This window comes from Neopsephotus bourkii, unplaced genomic scaffold (genome assembly GCF_033783945.1).
Source record: "Neopsephotus bourkii isolate Nb327-2 ecotype Australia unplaced genomic scaffold, CSIRO-AGI_Nbou_v1 NB_1346, whole genome shotgun sequence".
NCBI lineage: Eukaryota > Metazoa > Chordata > Aves > Psittaciformes > Psittacidae > Neopsephotus > Neopsephotus bourkii.
Genome location: NW_026901826.1, coordinates 5365581 through 5387478, shown reverse-complemented (window position 1 = coordinate 5387478; position 21898 = coordinate 5365581). Strand labels below are relative to the sequence as shown.

Here is a 21898-nt window from a genome sequence, read left to right as displayed (position 1 = left end):
TCTCCAACATAGGAGACTCCACAACCCCCCTGGGCAACCTGTTCCAGTGCTCTGTCACTCTCACAGTAAAGAAGTTTTTCCTGATGTTAACGTGGAACCTTCTATGCTCCAGTTTACACCCATTGCCCCTTGTCCTATCACTGAATATCACTGAAAAAAGCCTAGCTCCATCATCCTGACACCCACTCGTTACATATTTGTAAACACTGATGAGGTCACCCCTCAGTCTCCTCTTCTCCAAGCTGAAGAGACCCAGCTCCTTCAGCCTCTCCTCATAAGGGAGGTGTTCCACTCCCTTAATCATCTTTGTGGCTCTGCGCTGGACTCTTTCAAGCAATTCCCTGTCCTTCTTGAACTGAGGGGCCCAGAACTGGACGCAATATTCCAGATGCGGCCTAACCAAGGCAGAATAGAGGGGGAGGAGAACCTCTCTTGACCTACTAACCACACCCTTTCTAATGCACCCCAGGATGCCATTTGCCTTCTTGGCCACAAGGGCACATTGCTGGCTCATGGTCATCCTCCTATCCACCAGGACCCCCAGGTCCCTTTCCCCTTCGCTACTTTCCAGCAGGTCAGTCCCCAACCTGTACTGGTACATGGGGTTGTTCTTCCCCAGATGCAAGACTCTACACTTGCCCTTGTTGAATTTCATCAAATTTCTCCCCTCCCAACTCTCCAGCCTGTCCAGGTCTCGCTGAATGGCAGCACAGCCTTCTGGTGTGTCAGCCATTCCTCCCAGTTTAGTGTCATCAGCAAACTTGCTGAGAGTACACTCGGTTCCCTCATCCAGGTCGTTGATGACAATATTAATCAGCACTGGTCCCAGCACCGACCCCTGAGGCACTCCACTAGTCACAGACCTTCAGCTAGATTCTGCACCATTGACCACAACTCTCTGCCTTCTTCCTTCCAACCAGTTCTTGATCCACCTCACTACCTGATCGTCAAGCCCACACTTCCTTAGCTTATCTATGAGAATGCTGTGGGAGACAGTATGGGGTGGCCTCTGTGAGAGGACACCATGGGCTTTCCTGTATACTATTCCAACCAGCTCCAGTAAATCTACAGCAGAACACAGCTGATCTAGCTCATACAGCGTATCTCTCAAGTTTGAACAACAGCTCATGAATGAGGTACTTCTTTGAAGTAAATTGCCTTAATGCAAAACTTTACTAGAAAGTAAAGATTAGAACATGATAAGCCCATGGTTACTCAGAAATGCAGAAATGCAGAGGAAGAGCATCATTTATTTACTTCCTTATTATTTTCTTACGCAATACATAGCCTACACAATACAAATTTCTCACAAAATTTTCCTAGCCTGGAAAAGACTGAAGAACCTGAGCACAGTTCTCTGTGAGTCAGAGTAAAATAGTGAGTGCATGGGAAAGAAATGAAAGTATTTATGCAATGGCTGTATAGACACAATTTCAGACTGATGAATATTATCTTCTTAGTAATAATCAGATTATTGTCATTGCATCTTAAAAGGCAGAGGAATTCTGACATGAAAAAATGTCTTTTCAGTGGAGAACATGCTCCTTTTTATACATCCCAAGATACAGCTGGCTTTCTGCATCACAAGTACACATTGCCAGGTCACGTCCACCAATATCCTCAAGTCCTTCACTGAAGGCTGCTCTCAATCCCTTCATCTCCCAGCCTGTATTTATAGTTGGGATTAACCCAACCCAAGACCTTGCAATTGGCCTTGTTGAGCATCAAGAGGTTTGCAAGGGACAACTCCTCAAGCCTGTCAAGCTCTGGATGGCATCCCTTTCCTCTAGCCAACCAACTGCACCACTCAGCTTGGTGTTATCTAACAACTTGCTGAGTGCACACTCAATCCCACTATCTATGCCATTGATGAAGAAGTTAAACAGCACTGGTCCCAGTACAGACCTTTTAAAGGCACCACTCATTACTGGCTTCCACTTGGACATTGAGCCACTGACTACTGTAAGTGTTTGGGTACACCCACCCAGCCAATTCCATAGCCATTTAACAGTCCATCTCTTAAACTGATAGCTCCCCAGTCCAGAGGCAAGAATGTCGTGGGGGACTATATCAAAGGATTCACATCAGGATGACTTAAAACTGTAAGTTTAGAATGTGTCAGCAGAAATGCTCAGCATAGATAAACCTGAATTTAATGCATGGAGTGGGCCAGTGCTGCTACTTACAAAAAAAAAAAAAATGTGTACCTTTTCTTTCAGAAATTAGGGTATGTTTTGTCAGTAAGTGGGTGGGGAAGAATAAAAGGAGAACAAAACAGACACAAACCAAAAGGCAGAGTGTCTACGTAAGGGATGACTGAGTGCAGTCGAGAAGCAAATTTAAGGCCTCTGAAGACTGCACATTGCCATCTTCTTGTACACAGGAAGTACCTTGGTGGTTTCCAGGCTGAGTAATCAGTCTTTGTTTCTGATACCTGAAAAGATTCTCATTTTGGCCACATGATGGTATCACAGTATCACAGTATCACAGTATGTTAGAGATTGGAAGGGACCTCAAAAGATCATCTAGTTCAATCCCCCTGCCGGAGCAGGAACACCTAGATAAGGTTACACAGGAACGTGTCCAGGCGGGTTTTGAATGTCTCCAAAGAAGGAGATTCCACAACCTCCCTGGGCAGCCTGTTCCAGTGTTCCGTCACCCTCACTGAGAAGAAGTTTCTTCTCAGGTTTAAGTGGAACCTCTTGTGCTCCAATTTGTATCCATTACCCCTTGTCCTTTCATTGTTTGCCACTGAGAAGAGCCTGGCTCCATCCTCGTGACACTCCCCCTTTATATATTTATATACACTAATAAGGTCACCCCTCAATCTCCTCTTCTCCAAACTATAGAGACCCAGCTCCCTCAGTCTTTCCTCATAAGGGAGATGCTCCACTCCCTTAATCATCTTAGTTGCCCTGCGCTGGACTCTCTCCAGCAGGTCCCTGTCCTTTTTAAACTGAGGGGCCCAGAACTGGACACAATATTCCAGATGAGGTCTCACCAGGGCAGAGTAGAGGGGAAGGAGGACCTCTCTCGACCTACTAACCACCCCCCTTCTAATACACCCCAGGATGCCATTGGCCTTCTTGGCCACAAGGGCACAGTGTCGGCTCATGGTCACCCTGTCGTCCACCAGGACCCCCAGGTCCCTCTCCCCTACACTGCTCTCTAACAGGTCGTTCCCCAGCCTATACTGGAACCTGGGGTTGTTCCTGCCCAGATGCAGGACTCTACACTTTCCCTTGTTATATTTCATCAAGTTATTCCCCGCCCAGCTCTCCAGCCTGTCCAGGTCTCTCTGGATGGCAGCACAGCCTTCTGGCGTGTCAGCCACCCCTCCCAGCTTAGTGTCATCAGCAAACTTGCTGATAGTACACTCAATTCCCTCATCTAAATCGTTGATGAATATATTAAATAATACTGGTCCCAGTACCGACCCTTGAGGCACTCCACTAGATACAGGCCTCCAACTAGACTCCGCCCCATAGACTACAACTCTCTGGCTTCTCTCCTTCAGCCAGTTCACAGTCCACCTCACTACCCGATCATCCAGACCACACTTCCTCAATTTAGCCGCAAGGATGCTGTGGGAGACCGTGTCAAACGCTTTGCTGAAGTCAAGGTAGACCACATCCACTGCTCTACCATCATCCATCCACCGTGTTATTTCCTCATAAAAGGCTACGAGATTGGTCAAGCACGACTTCCCCTTGGTGAAGCCATGTTGACTGCCCCTCATAACCCTCTTATCCTTGATATGCCTTAAGATGGCACCAAGGATAAGGTGTTCCATCACTTTCCCAGGAATGGAGGTGAGGCTAACCGGTCTATAGTTACCCGGGTCCTCCTTCTTGCCCTTTTTGAAGACAGGAGTGACATTTGCTTTCCTCCAGTCCTCAGGCACCTCTCCCGTTTCCCAAGACTTGGTAAAGATGATGGAGAGCGGTCTAGCAATGACCTCAGCCAGTTCCCTCAGCACCCGCGGGTGCATCCCATCTGGACCCATGGATTTATGGATATCCAGATTGCTCAACTGGTCTTTAACCCATTCCTCATCGACTAAGGCAGACCGCTCCGTTGACCTATCTTCATCTGAGGTCTCAGCGGTACAGGGCTCTTCAGGACTGCCTCCGGCAGAGTAGACAGAGACAAAGAAGTCATTCAGTAACTCTGCCATCTCTGTATCTTCTGTCACCAGGGCACCCGTCCCGTTCATCAGCGGGCCTACATTGCCTCTGGTGTTAGTTTTACCTGCCATGTATTTGAAAAAGCTCTTTCTGCTGTCCTTGACCCCTCTCGCCAGCTTTAATTCCAAGGAGGCCTTAGTCATCCTAGCAGCTTTCCTACATCCTCTAGCAGCAGCCTTATATTCTTCCCAAGTGGCCAGCCCTTCTTTCCATGACCTGTAAACTCTCCTCTTCCACTTGAGCATACCGAGCAATTCCCTATTTAGCCACGCAGGTCTCCTGACCCTCTTCCTTGACTTCCTACGTGTCGGGATGCTCCGATCTTGAGCTCGGAAAAAGCAGTCCTTGAACGTCAACCAACTATCTTGGGCCCCTTTCCCTTCAAGCAGCCTAGCCCACGGGATTTCCCCTAGCAATCGCTTGAAGAGGCCAAAGTTTGCCCTGCTAAAGTCCAGGGTTGCGATTCTACTTGCTATTCTACTGACCCTACCACACAAGATCCTGAATTCTACCATCTCGTGGTCGCTGCAACCAAGGCAGCCCTCAACCTTCACTCCTTCAACCAGACCCTCCTTGTTAGTGAGGATGAGATCCAGCAGCGCACCTCTCCTGGTTGGCTCATCCACCATTTGCATGAGGAAGTTATCATCCATACACTGGAGGAACCTCCTGGACTGCGGCTGCGTTGCCGAGTAGTCCTTCCAGCAAACATCAGGGAAGTTAAAATCCCCCACGACGACCACGGCCTGTGACTGTGAGGCCGCTCTCAGCTGCCTGTAGAAGGCCTCGTCAACTTCCTCACCCTGATCCGGTGGCCTGTAACAGAAGCCTAGGTACACCCTACCTGTAATTAGCCTACCTGTAATGGTAGCCTAGGATCAGAGACAAGCAAGCTAAATAAAAAAAAAATAAAGCAAATAGAGTGAAAAAATACTTCTTGTAAACTGAAAACTTAGGGACTAGCCACTGCCACACTGAGAAGCTGAGCTTCCCACTTTCCAAGTACTGTAATAGCCATGATAGGGCTATCTAGTGTATCTACTGGATAACCCTATACTGACATATGCTGGGTCTGCAGCTCTGCATTGTTACAGATAAATTGACACTTAGTAAATTTCTGCTTAATACTTTCCTTACCATGTGAGGTCAACCTACCATTAGCTGCAGTTGCCTACAATTTCCCCTTTCCTTTGAAACTGCAAAACAGAAGGAGCAAACGGTTTAAACAAATCTCCTTGCTACATCTCAGAGTCTTTTCATTAGAAAAACAAACGGCTTTTGCTGTATGTCACAAATAAAGGAAAAGGAGGGGTTTGAGCCAAATCAACAGACTGTAGTTTGAGGAGACCTACTGGCGTTTGTAGATCTGAAAAAATTCAGCCAACATATTCTTAGCACTGTTTCTTGGAGGGATATAAACTCTGCTTGTCAGATTTGAAGCATAGTCTGATCATGCACCAAATCGTCCTTCAGACTACATAGCAGCTAAGGTGAACTCCATCATCAAGTTGAATGGTGTCGTGGTTTAAGCCCATCCGGCAACCCAGAACCTTGCAGTCACTCACTCATTCCCCCCTTCCTCCCCCACAACTTCTGGAGGGATGGGGAGGAGAATCAAAAGAATGTAACTCCCACGGGTTGAAATAGGAACAGTCCAGTAACTAAGGTATAACACAAACCACTGCTGCTACCACCAATAACAATTATGATAAGGGAAATAACAAGGGAAGAGAATACAACTGCTCACTACCCACCGACCAATACGCAGCCTGACCCGAGCAGTGATCTAGCCCTTCTGGATAACTGCCCCCAGTTTATATAGTGGGCGTGAAGTGCTGTGGTATGGAATACCTGTTTGGTCAGTTTGGGTCAGATGTCCTGTCTGCTTCCTCCCAGCTTCCCCTGCTCCCTGGCAGAGCATGAGTCTCAGAAAGTCTTTGGTCAGACTAAACATTACTTAACAACAACTAAAAATATTGGTGTTATCAGCGTTGTTCCCAGGCTGAAAGTCAAAAACACAATGCTGCACCACCTACTTAGAAGGAGAAAAAATGACTGCTACTGCTGAACCCAGGACAGATGGTTTGGTGAAAACACCTACGTCTAGGTCAAACACTGATTTTGAGACTCTTATTGACAAGACAGGGTGAATTTTCATTAATTCATACATTCCATATAGTTAGTCTATACTGAAATTGATTGCATATTTATTGACTATGTATAAATATTGAAGGCTCTAACTTTTTCAATCCATTTCACAATAAAGGAAATTCACTTGACAATAAATTAAGGCTTTTATACCAGCCTATTTTATTGTATCACAGTTCATTATAACAGTTTCATTATGACCCAATTTCCCCAGTGCTGAACTCAGGGTTCCAAGAATAATTTTGTTCTGAGAATCTGCAGGGTCCAGTTTCAAGAATTACAGAAGTTAAGTAGACACAGACGTCTTAGCACTATCTTTATTCTCTAGCAGGACTCTTTCAATTCCTCTACAGAGCTGCAATCAGAACAGCTAAGTTTTTCTTCTCTCCCATTTCCTGTTTCATGAAGACAATAACTGTACTGGTTAAAAGCAATGGCTTGTAATTCACAAGGTCTCTCAACCTCCCAGACATTGCCATAATGCAATTTATTAAAATAAACTTTTGGTGTAATTGTGGGTTTCACCTACTTATGCTGTTTATGAGCATGCCTCATGCAAGTGTTCTTTTAAGAACTATAAATAAACATACAACATAGCTTTTCTCAGATCAGTGCCACAATTGCTTCACATGCTCTGGAGCATGTGTACTTCAGCCCTCACTTTCTTCAGGAAGGTGTTTTTCTTGCTGAAGAGACTTCAGCAAAAAGCAGCATCAACTTTGAAAGACTAAGTGAATTCTACATCTTCTTACTGATACCCCTTGGCTTTCTTAGCAGTTCCATTCTATGAGGTTCAAAGAGAATCTCCTGATTTCTATTTGAAGTTACAACATTAACTTTTCTTGGTATGTTTATCCTGTGAATTTTTTCATGCAATCACCTTCTGTTCTAACATGAAAATGTCACTAAGGAGAAACAACATCTAAACCATAAAACACTCCTAACATCAACTTCACCACTAGCAACATTGCATTTGTTTTTCCAGGGAAACCTTTCACTGGAAGACAAACACACACTTGGAGTTTTCTTTGGGGAGGGGTTACTTTAAGTCTCACAGAAATCAGTTTGCTGATTGTTTGTTTCTTCACACCTTTGAAAGTGAAATGGAGCATTTGTTTTCTTTTGGTTTTGATTTTTTTCTATTGCTATGTTTTCACAGGAATTCTGCATATCTTTTTGCATCTGTTCCCACAAGCCTTTAATGAAAGTTCTCTGCAGAGTCTTTTATGCAAACTGGTTCTTTTTAGAAGTCATGGAATAAAAAAATGCAGTACCTCTTAACTAAGAAACTGCTGACTGCCCGCACTTATACTGCATTACTTCACCTGCTGTTAACCATGATAAACGCATAAGCATCATCCACCTATCTAAACCCTTTGATCTTTTTTTGAGGCCTTGGGTGATATGGTTTAGAGCAAAGTGTCCCTGCCCATGGCAGGGGGGTTGGAATTTGATGATCTTAAGGTCCTTTCCAACCCTAACTATTCTATAATTCTATGATTCTATGATCTGTTTTGCCAAACAACCTGTTCTTTTAAAGTGGAGCTTTATAGTGAACTTTCACTTTTTTCCATTCATTATTGCAGGGAAAGTATCCCAACCAGGACAGCCTACAAACACTGGATAGTGGATGAGTATATTTTAAAATGTTTTCTCTCCTTGAAAGCTTTCCAGAGAGATTTCCAGCATTTTATTTGGAAATGAATTGCGAGCCTAAATAGAGCTTGAAAACTAGTTCTTCCCTGAAGTCAGCAAATAGCGCAGCATTCACAGAAGTTCTCTGAAAGACAAGAGAGGCACAACCAATTCTACATGCTGAGCTCAAGGTGAAAATCACAGGTGAGTTTATCTTAAGCCATTCCTCAGCTTGTGGGAGAAACACTAGTAAGATGAAACATACTTGTAGTAGCGGCCTCTACTAAGAAAGGCCATTAGTTTGTGGACCCTTGAAGAGGTTTTCATGGAAGCTATTCCAGATATTTACTTGCAAAAGCATGTCCTTTCCACACACAGACTTAGGATGTTGAAATGCTGATACAAAAGAGACAGGTAATAAAATTGGTGCTTTGCCTTGCATCAGTAGACTACCACTTGATGCTTGGGTTTTTTTCTTTATCTCATCAGTAAGCAGAGCATGAGTAATATGCATGCTGGATTGTCATGGGCACACTTGTCTTACAAAGTGTTACAGCTCATCTGGTGCCAACTTGGTGTCTTGCCACAAGTACTAAGGAGGCAGAGTTGGGTTGTCTGATTTTCCTCTAGTCAAGATGTCATAAGTAGTAAGATTTCCTTGAAAGCCAAATAGAGAATTCACACTAGTCATAAGATCATCAATTAGCTTTTGTTCTACCTGAACACAGTAATATAAAAGAATGCTTCACAGCCTGAAGATATCTTTCCATACCTTATAGAATGGCGACAGAGAAACAGAGCTGAAAACCTTGTTTTCCATAAGACCTGGCAGTTGGTCTGAAAGATGTGCCAGTTTGTACCCTACATAGAACTCTCATCAGGAAAGACATTTTCTTTCATTTTGGCAATTTCACTTGTTTCCTAAGGTTAGTTCATGATTTTGGGGTTTTAGTTGCAAACAATTCATATACTGTTTCAGAGAAGATGTAGTAAGTGCAACTTCACAGAATCACAGAATCGTTAGCGTTGATGATCTCTAGAGATCATCTGGTCCTATCGCACTGTCAAGGCAGAGCCACCTACAGCAGGTTACACAAGAACATGTCCAGGACATGTTTTGAATGTCTTCAGAGAGGGAGACTCCACAACTTCTCTGGGCAGCCTGCTCCTGGGCAAGTTCACCAGGTACCACATGTTGGAGCTAAATTAAATAATACGGCCTGAATCTAATAGAAGGACAAGTTCTTCCTCTGTCATTGATGAGAAAGAAAACATCCCTAATTTTATACTACCTGGTCCCACTCAGCTGTTTAATGAGTGGCTTAACCTGAAGGCTCATGTGTTGATATAATGATAAATTACCTAGTGATACCTATGGTTCTAGATCAGCTCCCATACTTTACCTCCTCGTTGGAATGTAGACAGTGTATATCAAGTGTCTGATCATCTAGGAGTTTGTATGTATCACTGATGTGATTCAAACTCTTTTCTGCTCTGGCTTTTCTAAATCCTTCAATTTCTTTAGCTACTATTTTTTTTTCCTAGGCAATTTGCTCTTAACAGGCTCAAGGACAAGATGGAAAACAGCAGTCATAGAATCATAGAATAGTTACGGTTGGAATGGACCTTAGTATCATCAAGTTCCAACCCCCTGCCATGGGCAGGGACACCTCGCTCTAAACCATATCACCCAAGGCCTCGTCCAACCTGGCCTTGAACACTGCCAGGGATGGAACATTCACAACCTCCTTGGGCAGCCTATTCCAGTGCCTCACCACCCTTACAGGAAAGAAGTTCTTCCTTATATCCAATTTAAACTTCCCCTGTTTCAGTTTGAACCCATTACCCCTTGTCCTATCACTAGAACCCCTAATGAAAAGTCGATCCCCAGCATCCCTATAGGCCCCCTTCTGATACTGGAAGGCTGCTATGAGGTCTCCATGCAGCCTTATCTTCTCCAGGCTGAACAGTCCCAACCTTCTCAGCCTATCTTCAGATGGGAGGTGCTCCAGTCCCCTGATCATCCTCGTGGCCCTCCTCTGGACTTGTTCCAACAGTTCCATGTCCTTTTTATGCTGAGGACACCAGAACTGCACACAATACTCCAAGTGGGCTCTCACGAGAGCAGAGTAGAGGGGCAGGATCACCTCCTTTGACCTGCTGGTCACGCTCCTTTTGAGGCAGCCCAGGATACAGTTGGCTTTCTGGGCTGCAAGCACACTGAAGCCGTCTCATGTTCATTTTCTCATCGACCAGCACCCCCAAGTCCTTCTCCACAGGACATCCAGCCAGTTCTTTATCCACCGAGTGGTCCATTCATCAAATTGATGTCTCTCCAATTTAGAGACAAGGATGTCATGTGGGACAGTGTCGAACGCTTTACACAAATCCAGGTAGATGACATCAACTGCTCTACCACTGTCCATCAGTTCCGTAGCCCCATCATAGAAGGCCACCAAATTGGTCAGGCAGGATTTCCCCTTAGTGAAGCCATGCTGGCTGTCACCAAGCACCTTGTTGTTTTTCATGTGCCTTAGCATGCCTTCCAGGAGAATCTGCTCCAAGATTTTGCCAGGCACAGAGGTGAGACTGACTGGTCTGTAATTCCCTGGGTTCTCCATTTTCCCCTTCTTGAAAATCGGGGTTATATTTCCCTTTTACCAGTTGTCGGGAACTTCACCTGACTGCCATGATTTTTCAAATATGGTAGCCAGTGGCTTAGCAACTTCATTCACCAGCTGATGAACTAGAGAACATAACCCCCAAAATACAAGAAACCGCTGAACTATTACAGTTGTTTTCCTGGATAATTCATCTGTCTAACAGTGTTAAATGTTATAAGAATTTTTCATTTATTAAACTAGAACATAATAGTAGCAAGGTTATAGACTGTGTCCCTTACATAACAACTAGTATTTCCTGCCATACTGAAAAGCTTTGACATCAGTGTGATTACATACTTACATCCTTTCCTCAGAAGACCTGTTTCATTCTGTGCAACTTACAGATGCTTATAAGAATCAGTTGTTTAGCTGTGAACCTACACAGTATTGTTGTTATCTAGGTGGGCAGGTTGTACATACCTTATAGAAAATGAGGTTTCAGGATCGCTGATATGAACCTGTCCCAAAACCATAATTCACTCCAATTGTATAGATATGTCTACAACAGAAAATGAGAAAGAGAACAAAAAGCCTTGCTTCTGTAGGTCCTGAAATTAAGTGTCTTAGCAGGGAACGCGCTAGTGCCCTGTTGTTACCATATAAATAAAATTGAGGAATTGAGACCTGAAGAAGAGGAAACATCTCAAGAACACCCCCAATTCCTCCTTTGTCCAGAACAGCAACAAGAACAATGGCTGCTGGGAATGAAGCTGTACAAGATACAGACAGACAGAAGCAGGACAGATTTGATCAGATTTAATACTCCTCTTTCAGTAAGATATAACAGATTTGTATAGTAAAACTAGTATACTCAGTGAACATTATAAGTAATCCGATTTAAATGCTGTTGACTACTTTAATAACTTCATTTGTCTGTTCAAATTATTGAAAGGCAGTTGCTATGTCTCTCAGTTCACAGAGAGTTGGTTTGATGGACAAACACCTTCCAGGACACAGGCACACTCTTCAGTACCAAGAGCAGTCAAAATAGCAAAAAAGCCTTGGGCTCATTCATTTCAAAGCCTGCTAACAAGGGCAGTTGTGGGTATCTGTGACTGGGCAGTCCACAACTGATTGTGTTAGCACCACACTGCGTGTACTCACTTTGAATGCAGTTGGAAAGTGGACATTCAGAATCTGCAGACAGAGGACAAGAGTCATTGCAACCTTCCTGGGACCAGGGCACCAGCACAGACAACTGACATAGTGTTGACGTGGTATACTCAGGGCATTTGCATATGTATTGGAACTTGTCCTGGTCTCTGCACTGAATTCACCCAGTCCAGAAAAATGATTACACTTGTCAAGTGAAAAAGTTGTGGAGTCTGGTGATATTGATTTGTTATACATCTACAGGAAATGAAGCTGGATAGTGCAAAGCTGGGAACAGCTGTTGGGAAATCCAGACCACTGAGCATATTCTCCTCTCACTACCTGTGACCCTAAGCAGTAAGCAGAGAAGAGTTATGGCTTGAAATGATGATACCTGATCTATACCTGAACTGCAAGGTAGACGCACATATTCACCTTTATTTGAGGTTCTGCCTAGTACAAACTCTTATATGAAAAATAAGTGACAGAAATGAGTGAAAAATACATAAATGAAGTGACAATGAGAATATCCTTTTCTCACCTATTTTTCTCCATGGTGAAAAACAATGGCTGTTACCATGCTTTCCTAGTCACATTACAGAAGTACAGGGTAAGGGAAATGAGGAAGATGTAGGCGGGTTTTTACACCCTATTACATGAGCAGTTCAGAAGAATTTAACGACATCACATTGCCAAAGTGCACAAAAATACACCACCAAGCCACATTCACGTCTTCCACCCTTTTTGTTCACCATTACTTTAACAGCCACAAGGAAATGCATTTTCAAGGAGGACGTAAGTTTGCTTTTGTCTTTGTCTGGCTTTCTTTTCTATTTTCTTTTCTGGGTTGTTTGTTTTGGGTTTTTTTTTTTGTTTTGTTTTGTTTTGGTTTTTTTGTTTTTTATTTTACTCCAAAGAAGCTAGGCAAAGGAACACTGTATTTTGTTATTCCTGTGAGTTTTAATGCTGTAAAATAAATGTGAGGGGTAGATAGATACTACCTGCAAATGCAAGTTTTGTCTGATGAATGTCTTAGCCAAAATTTTAATGATATGTTTTTCTATAGTCTGAAAATAATTATATAAATATATTCTAAAATTAAAAGTTTCCGGTATTACTGATCTCATCCACATAGCAGTATTCTGCTTGTTAAGACCTGCATTACAACACTGAAGACTGCCTATGTCACTTTCTCTTGAAAACCCAGTCAAACCAGAAATGTTCAAATTTTAGCTATCTACGTCCATAAAGCAAAATCACTATGCAGAGTGAATCTCTTCTGTACTGCATTTAGACACCAGTCGAATAAAAGTGTCTCAGTGTCCTTTCTCTTATTACAATTTTAATATTGAAGTAGAAAATTTCACATATTCACAGTTCCTGAAAATGCTGCAGGGATGTATTCATAATTTTACCCTAACAGCACATCCTCCATATAAGCAGTAATTCCTTTGCATACATTCCCTCTGGCAAAAATAACTTTCCAAGTGTTTCAGAGCCAAAGCTGGGAAATAAACCTCAGAAGTTTAGTGTTAAGCACTATACCCAAGACAGATATTTCCCTTAGCAAAATATTGTGATATAAAAACAAAGTGTAAGGTTTGGGGATTTTTTCAATTACATACATTCCTTTTCATTGAGTACTGAGACACGGTTGTATGTTGCATGTTGGTTGTATGTTGTATGTTGGTTGTATGTTACTTACAATCAGCAGGTTATTGGACAGTTTTTATTCTCACCTAAGGAGCTCTCTAATCAACCTGGATGAGAATAATCACGGCAACAGGATTTCTACCTCACTACTATTTCCAAACTCCTAACATGACAATCTCCTGTGGACATGTGTCAGGATTCAGAATTCTCTAACAGGTAACTGAGTGGCCTGTGCTGTTGCACAGCATCTAGCAGAAGCTAATTTTCATAGAGTTTAAAAAACACAGTGCAGAAAAAAAACAACTTCACACAGAAATACTTTAAGTTTCCTTAAGATTTTGATCAATAATCTGCCCAGGAATTATTTGAAATGTGAAAAGAAATTTGGACAATCTCTGTGGAAAATAATACTGTTCTACTGCAATTGTTTTTCTAAAGGGAAGCACACATCGCTATTACAGTTATAGGAAAGAGGAGTAAAAGGCATTTTCAAAAATAATTTTGCAGTTTTCAGTGGGAAAATGCTTATCTGTGGATTCCAGATGATGTAAGAGGAAAAAGGAATGAATCTTCCTGGATTCACCTGACCAAGGTGGATAGGTTAGTCTGAGAGGGATCGTTCTGGACTGGTCACACTGGACTATCTGCTCAGTGACTTGCAAGAAATAAACATAGTGAAGCCTTCATTCATCTTTCCCCAGACTAGGCTGAATAAACTGTGTCTTAAGTAGCTGTTTCTTTCCAGGCACTCTTGAGGCAGCATAGAATGCCCTGTTGGCATATCGACACAGCACTTGGGTAAACTTAGGTAAGACAAACACCATCCCACAATTGACAGCATTTTCAGAATCAGGTTAAAGAAATTTAATTTTCTTTTCTTAATTTCCAGTAGCAAGTATGTTAGCTACAATCCTTTACAATTTACCTAATCCATTGTGCTGAAGGGTCAAGAGTGGTTTATACATTTTCTATTCAAGTACTGAATTAAAGCAAAAATCATTTTGTGTTCAAGGCCCACAGATGAGATCCTGTCCTTGCTTGTTAATAATCTTGATTACCACAAAAGATCACAGGGGCAAATATTCTTTACTCTGGCATTTTTCTGAAGATACTACTACAGTTTCCAACATCTGCCCAAAAGATGGGCAATCTAAGCTGACTCAAAACCAGTAACTAACTAAATAAAAGAAGGCACTGTGTGTGCTTAAAACAGTGGGTTGTTATGTAGTTTGGTGCAATCACAATCATCACATCTGTCTCACTCTGTTAAGTAACTTATCTCTTTCATGAGAAAATATAAAGAATGTCAAGAAAGATTCAGATATAGCTAAAGATACCAAATAGGGGAAAATAAGTTATTCATGTATGAAACAGAGGGTGCTCGTGAGGATACTGACATGCTTGCACTACGTATTTTATTATCATTGTCAAACATAAGAGACAGTTCAGGAGGTACAGTACACTACAGAGAAACTAAACTGTTTGCATCACTACTTACAGAAAAGGATCATGAGAGTATGGCCTTACCTCTTTTTTAAGTAAATAATGATAAAGTGACAAATATGGAGTTACTAAAAGAGGAGTGGTTAAGCAAGAAGCCACAAGAAAAATTTAGCTAGTCCTCAAGTATAAATTAGAAAGAGAAAAATGTCAGTCTCCTTGAAAGACCTTAGATAAAGAAAGGATACAATAGTGACTGTTATTAGCTTTCACTACATCAGGGTGCCTGACTTGATTAGAGTTGATTAAATCATAGTCACATCTTCAGCATCTCTAATGATGGTAGATAATCCTCATGGTTCAACACAAATAAAATCACTGCTATCTTAAAGTAAGTGTATAACTGCAAGACCCAGACAATATGCAGCTGGATTTACTAATCAGGTAGCTAAAAAAACTACTAAATGAGTTTGTAGATATCTGCATGATTTGTGCATTTATACAGTCTTTCTGCAGAGTGAACATGGGATATTATGACTGTGTTCACAGGCATGAATGGGACAGCAATTGAAAATTTTGTCTGTGTCATTTTTAATGTTTCCTTCATGAATTGCACTTGGCATGTGGGCAGGAATGTTTCAGGAGATACCCAATATTTCCTGTACTGGAAGACCTCAAGGTAAGTAGGTCTGCTTGAACCTAGGGAATTTTGGTTTCTCTCTGACAAGTGACATTGTCAATATTTAACTGATGCAATATGTCATGTAAAGGAAAGAAGACTTCACAGGATGTCAGAATTACATCAAAGATAATTATGGAAGGCACACAGGATGTAGATTCCAAAATGTGACAATAGAAAATAAGAGAGCTTATTTCCTGGTAAATGGTTCTAGAAATGGACAAAACATTCAGTCATATAAGAAGATGATTATCCTGTACAAAATTGGTAAGGACTTTTTATTTTCATTATTTAATTTCTAGTTTTATGCTAAGGCAATGAAGAATTAATCCCTGGGGAAAAAAAAATACATTTTTAAAATACTGCTTTTCAGAACACGGGTTAGGTATTTTTTTCTTTTCTCCAACCTTTATAGCTGAAAAGTCAAAAGTGTAAGAATGAACAAAAATAAATGAATGCAGAGGCAATCTGAAATCATAAGTCTGGGAATTGTCAACGTTTCAGTCAAATATTTATTCTCTGACAGAAAGGTGTCATGTTGCAGAATAGCTAGCTAAGGATGCCTGAGTGGGACTATCTAGATCTCATAGTTCTGTTCATCCACAAAATACAAAAGAACCAATTACCTTAATATTGTGAGCAAAAACTTTCCTTTTTTAAATGGAAGAATTTTGCTAATAATAAAATAAAAAAATAAAAAAAATTACCTCTGCTTAATATGAACACAGTCTATAAAAAACCCTGCATAGATTATACATTGAATTCAGTAAAATCTAAGCAATTGCTTGTATTTTTTAATTTTATCTACTGTTGTTGCTGATACTCTGGGTTCCTCATCTAGAGTGTTAAGTCAGGAAGTTATGTTTCAGAATATGGGGTGAATATAAAAATTCTGGTAGAGCTGCATTAAAACTTTTTAAACCAGTTGCTTGAACATCTACCTATATTTTTAAAAGGCAGAGTGAAGAAAGATGATTATTAATCATTAGTATTTCTGATTCTATTATTGTAGAAAAACTCACCCCTCCATCAAATGTCACTGTGAACTGTACAGAAGCTTCTCATGGTTGTGAAATTCAGTGGCAACCACCTCGCACAAGTCATGTGAAAAGACGTGGTTGTTTCAAATATGAAATTGTCATAGAAAATAAGGTAAGAATAATAATGATTCCTAATAGTATTTTGTATGCTTTTATCTCCACACATACCACCATACAACCAATACCCAGTTCTCTTTCCCTATTTGACTGATCTTTCCTCTTTGATGTGTAGTGTCCCTCTTGCACATGAGCTGAGGACTGCTGCCCCTCACAGACAGCAGCAGCAAATTAAGGGAATACTTTCAAGCCACTGTACAGCTGGTCAAAAATAAATACATTTTTCTCTTGTTACTAGGCTGATCCTGAGAAAAACATCAGAAACACATCTAGAAGAGTAAGTCTTTATTACAGTATAAATCTATTGTTTATGCTGCATTGAAATTTTATCTATATCAGAGCATCCTCCAACCAAATTGTTTTGGTTTCTCACTGCCAGTTTCAGTGTACTCTGTATGCTGGTTTTTGACAAGTTTCCTAAATTCAAAGTTTTAATATGCTTTTTTCTAAAGCATAGTACAAAAACAACTGGAACTTCATGCTACTCCTGTGCAAGTCACAAAATATTCCATTTTACAATCTTTTGTAATTCCTACTCAATTATATATATGCACAAATATGATCCGTAATTCCACATTGCACTCAAGACACACAAAATGTGGAGAACTTTTTTCTTTATTAATAATGTCTGGAAGGGGTTGAGATGGAGGAGGCATGAAAATACCACCTGAAAGACTAAGCAAGTGTAAAGAAAAAAGACAAAAAAATATATACTCAAGTTTTCAAGGAGCCTCAATATTCTTTTGAGAAGGATTTCAACATATGTAGCAATTTTCACTTTTGTATAATCTGGCCATCAAACTCTATCTCAGTTTTGAAAACGTCCACAGTAAGGGAATGCCAGACCTTTAAAGAGCTATCTTACAGTAAAATAAGCCCATTACAGGCTAAAAACAAACTATTGTTTTGGGTTTTTTTCCCCAAATCCCTTTTGTTTAGCGAAGACTAAGGAGTCAGAGAAGCATACTTCATATTTCATCTTCATATCACCACCACAAAATGTTCAAACAAAAGGAATTAGGATGAAACAAGCTAACTTACTAAGTGTTTGGGTTTTGTTATTTCACTCTAATCTGCTCACAGGAATATATGTAAAATTTTGCTTTGTAATTTTTTGCATCATTGAATGAACCTGACATATTCTTAACATCAGTATGTCTAGTTAATAAAAAGTTCTCAGTCTAGCTGTTTTGCATTTAGGAAAGCAGCATCACAGGAAACTCCTATATATTTGAAAGCTTCAGCACAGAAAAAAGGTACAGCGTCAAAATCAGAGCAACTGACAATGGCTGTTTAGTGAGCACTAGCTGGGGAGAGTGGAGTACACCTGTAGAGTTTGGTAAGAATGAAAATCACTACCCTGCCTTAGTTTTCCCTCATTTATTATTTGTCTGCCTCATTTATTACTTCATACTTAGAGATGAAAACACATTGATATTTGCACATTAATATACTACAATAACAAGTGAAGAATTTGCCTATCTCAATATGAATGACTTCTCCAAGCTTTCTGGTGTGACAGTGGGTGCTTCTTGGAAGGAGATAGCGATTGAAGCAAAACTCTGAGATCTGTTGTCAGTTCTTTTCTTTCTACCATTTATACTTCTGGCTTTATAAACTTCTGTTTTCCCCTGTTAATTCTCTGCCATCCTGTATTTTGAAGTACTCTGTGGGCCTCAGTTCCTCACAAAATGCTTTGTAACATCTAAAATCACCACAGACAGTCCACATACTGTCAGCTGCTCCATTCCCTCACATGTTACGGGGCAAGGAGGTGCTAAGCTAAATAAGTGACTTCATACTAATGCTTGACACCATAATGCAAAGCAGATTGCACATAGATGTGAAATCCTTCCTTTTCTGTGATACTAATGAACACTTTGATGACTTCTTGTCTTTCAGGAACAAGCCAACTTACATCTACTTCACCATATATGTTATCTCTGATATCAGTGCTGGCAGCAGGCCTTGTACTTCTTCTCTGCACAGTGTAAGCTTTATTTCTTGTCCAAAGATTTTATTCTGTAGCTGAAATAACACCACCTTACCTAAAAGAAATTTTCTGGCCTCTTTCTAAATGAGAGGAGGGAGGGGGAAAATCAACACAGAACTATAGCAGGAATCTTGACCCTCAAATTGGTTCTGTATTTCCGGTTCCTAACCTTCTCATCCACTTGATCGATATAACACAAAACTTTTCGATACTGGGACAAGGCCTTATATCATTGCTGCTTTCCTGCCATTAGACCCTGTAATGTTTTTTGCTTTGAGGATATTTCACATTCAGATACTTAAAAAAGCAATTTCCAATCATTCTCTAGTAAGTAATAAAATAAATTATTATAATTCAAATTCTGAACAATGAAATTATGCCATTGTATTCAGCCTATGTAATTTTGTAGTTACTTTTTCACTACTTTTGTCCTCAAGGAGTAAAATAATACCTCAGGAACACTATTATATAGTTAAGCTAACCTTTTTTCTTCACCAACCCTTTTTGTCACTGTAGAAGATCTTATTTGAAAAAAGCATCTGCTACAATACCACGGCCAAGAGACCCATTCTATGAGCTCTGCTCAATGGATTTCAAGGTATGTCTTCTTTCCATTTACCTGAAATTTGTTGTAATTAAGGATCCACTGCAGTCTCAAAGGTACAACCTAAGTGCCAGGAAGGTGCACAGAAGTAAGGATAATTTTTTTTTTGTTCTTGAGATACTGAAAGAGAAGGTCAATATGCAAATTATTCTTTTATTCTCCCTTTTCCATTCTGAAACTGCGGTCATTCATCTGCCTGAAGCATTGGAGAAATTACATTTTCACCCTGCTCTCCCTATAAGCCACATGCTATCACTAGAATAGTGCTGAGCATAAACTCCTCAGCACATTAATAATACAGGCTGTTGGCCAGCTGTGAGGAGAAAAAGGACAAAGAAATCTACTGCTGGACAAAAATAGTTGTGCCATAGCAGATATTGACAGCCATGTTGGTATTTGGCAATGATGCTGAAAGAAGAAAGGTTTTTAGGGTATGGTAAGCAATAAAGTATAACAGAGAGCTGAGAGGTTCTAGCTTATGCAAAGAGATGGAGAGACTTGTAAGAAGCAGCAACTGACATAGCAAGAACTACCCATCCAGATATGGAAGTGCCCATCTAGAGAGCATGTTGCAGTTTCATCCAATTTGCAATATGAAGTCCTTTAGTTGGCTACATCCAGGTCTGGAAGCAAGAATGTATCTGCAAGGACACACTGGATCACTGGTGGTCTTGTATGCATCTTTTTATGCTCTGTTCCTTCATCATGTTAACAATTCTATGTTTCAAAATATGAGTTTTCTGGCTTTTGAGTTGAAAAGTCTTTTCTTCCACTCTAGGGAGCTCATCTTGGAAGGAAAACCTAGATGTGTCTACTTCCTCCCATTGATGGAGTCCCATTGTAGCTTCTATATAACAAATTATGAATCTCTGAATGACAGGAAATTTAGAAATTGTAATTTCATGGATAATCTCATGCATGAAACACTAAAAAAAAATTTTATTCTTCTTTTAATAGGCAGAATTTAAGAGTCAGTCAATAATGCATGAAACTGAAGAAACAATAGCAATGATTGAAGAAGTGACATAATGGCATGCAAGAGAAAGAAGCAACCTGAATTTTTTCAAACATGTATACCTTCTTGATAAAACACAGCAGTGAGCCAGCTACCTGAAGTAAATTAACTCTACCTCAGCTGCAACAAGTACAGCAGCAATTTACAGGTTTTTCATACATTTTCCCCCTTGCAAACAGAGAGAAAAATGTTTCTTGTAGAGGCAATTCCCCAATAACCTATCTTTAAAAGCCTTTCTCTATTTGATTGTATTTTCCATTAATAATTTTTGTTGGTTGGATTATTTTTGGTTTTTTCTTATGTCCAGGTTTCTGATGGGGTAATTTTCTCCCTAGTAGCTGGTGCAGTGTTGTGTTTTGGCTTTAGTCTGACAACAATGCTGATAACACACTGATGTTTTAGTTGTTGATCAGTAGCACTTACCCTGATCAAGGACTTTTCAGTCTCTCATGCTCTGCCAGGGAGAAGGGGCAAGGGAAGCCAGGAGGAAGCAGAAACAGGACACCTGACCCAAACTAGCCAAAAGGGTATTCCATACCACAGCACATCATGCCCAGTATATAAACTGGGGGAGCCACCCAGAAGGCCCAGATTGCTGCTTGGGTTGGGCTGGGTATTGGCCAGCAGGTGGTGAGCAATTGTGTTGTGCATCACTTGTGTTTATTGGGCTTTTCTCCTTTCCCCTTTTAGCTTTATATTCTCTCCCCTTGTTATTTCCCTTATCATTATTATTACTATTAGTAGTAGTACATTTTACTTTGGTGATTAAACTGTTCTTATCTCAACCCATGGGGTTTACATTATTTCAATTCTCCTTTAGAGAGGGAAAAGGTGTGTGTGGGGGGGGTGAGTGAGCAACTGCTTGATATTTAGTTACTGACTGGGTTTAAACCATGATAGCATTTTTTGGAGCCCAACATGGGGCTGAAACGGTTGAGATAAAAACAGATCTTTTATTTGCTCTCAGAACTGGTCAAGCTTGGTTTCAGATTTGCATTATCTAATACCTTACTTGAAGTATGCATTCCCTGCAGTGATATTTATCATCCATGGGACCTGGACTAAGGCTCTCACTTTGGTGTGCTTTATAGTAATGGCTTGTGATACGATAGAATTGTTGGTTGTGAAACCAATCTGGTATGTGTATTCAGCATTGCCATTACCTCTATATTTTTGGAGCCACCTAATTGAAACTATTAATAATTATACCTTTTGCTTTTTCTTCTCAGAGGGCCAACATGTGGAGGAGACCTCCTCCCACATCTTCCCTTTTGCCATCAGGCTATTTACAGTAGCGTTTGAAAATTTTAAAGCTTTTTAATATCCTTTGGATACCACTGAAACATCACATAGATGTTCAGGTACCCAAGAGTTGGGCCGCTGAGAAACATCAGAACAACCAATAGGTGGATCAAGCTGCTAAGATTGAAGTGGCTCAGATGAACTTAGATTGGCAACATAAAGGTGAATTATTTTTAGCCTGGTAGGCCCATGACGCTTCAGGCCAACAGGGCAGAGATGCAACATATAGATGGGCTGGTGATCGAGGGGTGGACTTAACAATGGACACTATTGCCCAGGTTATTCACGAGTGTGAAACGTGTTGCAATTAAGCAAGCCAAGTGGTTAAAG

General features: G+C 40.7%; 1 protein-coding gene across 1 annotated transcript; it reads left to right on the top strand.

Annotated features, from left to right (window-relative positions):
• The first annotated feature begins 13432 nt into the window (after positions 1-13432).
• LOC133219304 (granulocyte-macrophage colony-stimulating factor receptor subunit alpha-like) lies at positions 13433-20823 on the top strand. The gene is made up of 9 exons (XM_061366554.1): positions 13433-13594; positions 15368-15497; positions 15589-15764; positions 16510-16649; positions 16893-16931; positions 17855-17993; positions 18557-18644; positions 19164-19245; positions 20209-20823. Exons 2-9 carry the CDS (start codon positions 15370-15372, stop codon positions 20278-20280), a joined length of 864 nt encoding a protein of 287 aa, XP_061222538.1. The 5' UTR covers positions 13433-13594; positions 15368-15369; the 3' UTR covers positions 20281-20823.
• The last annotated feature ends 1075 nt before the right edge of the window (positions 20824-21898 follow it).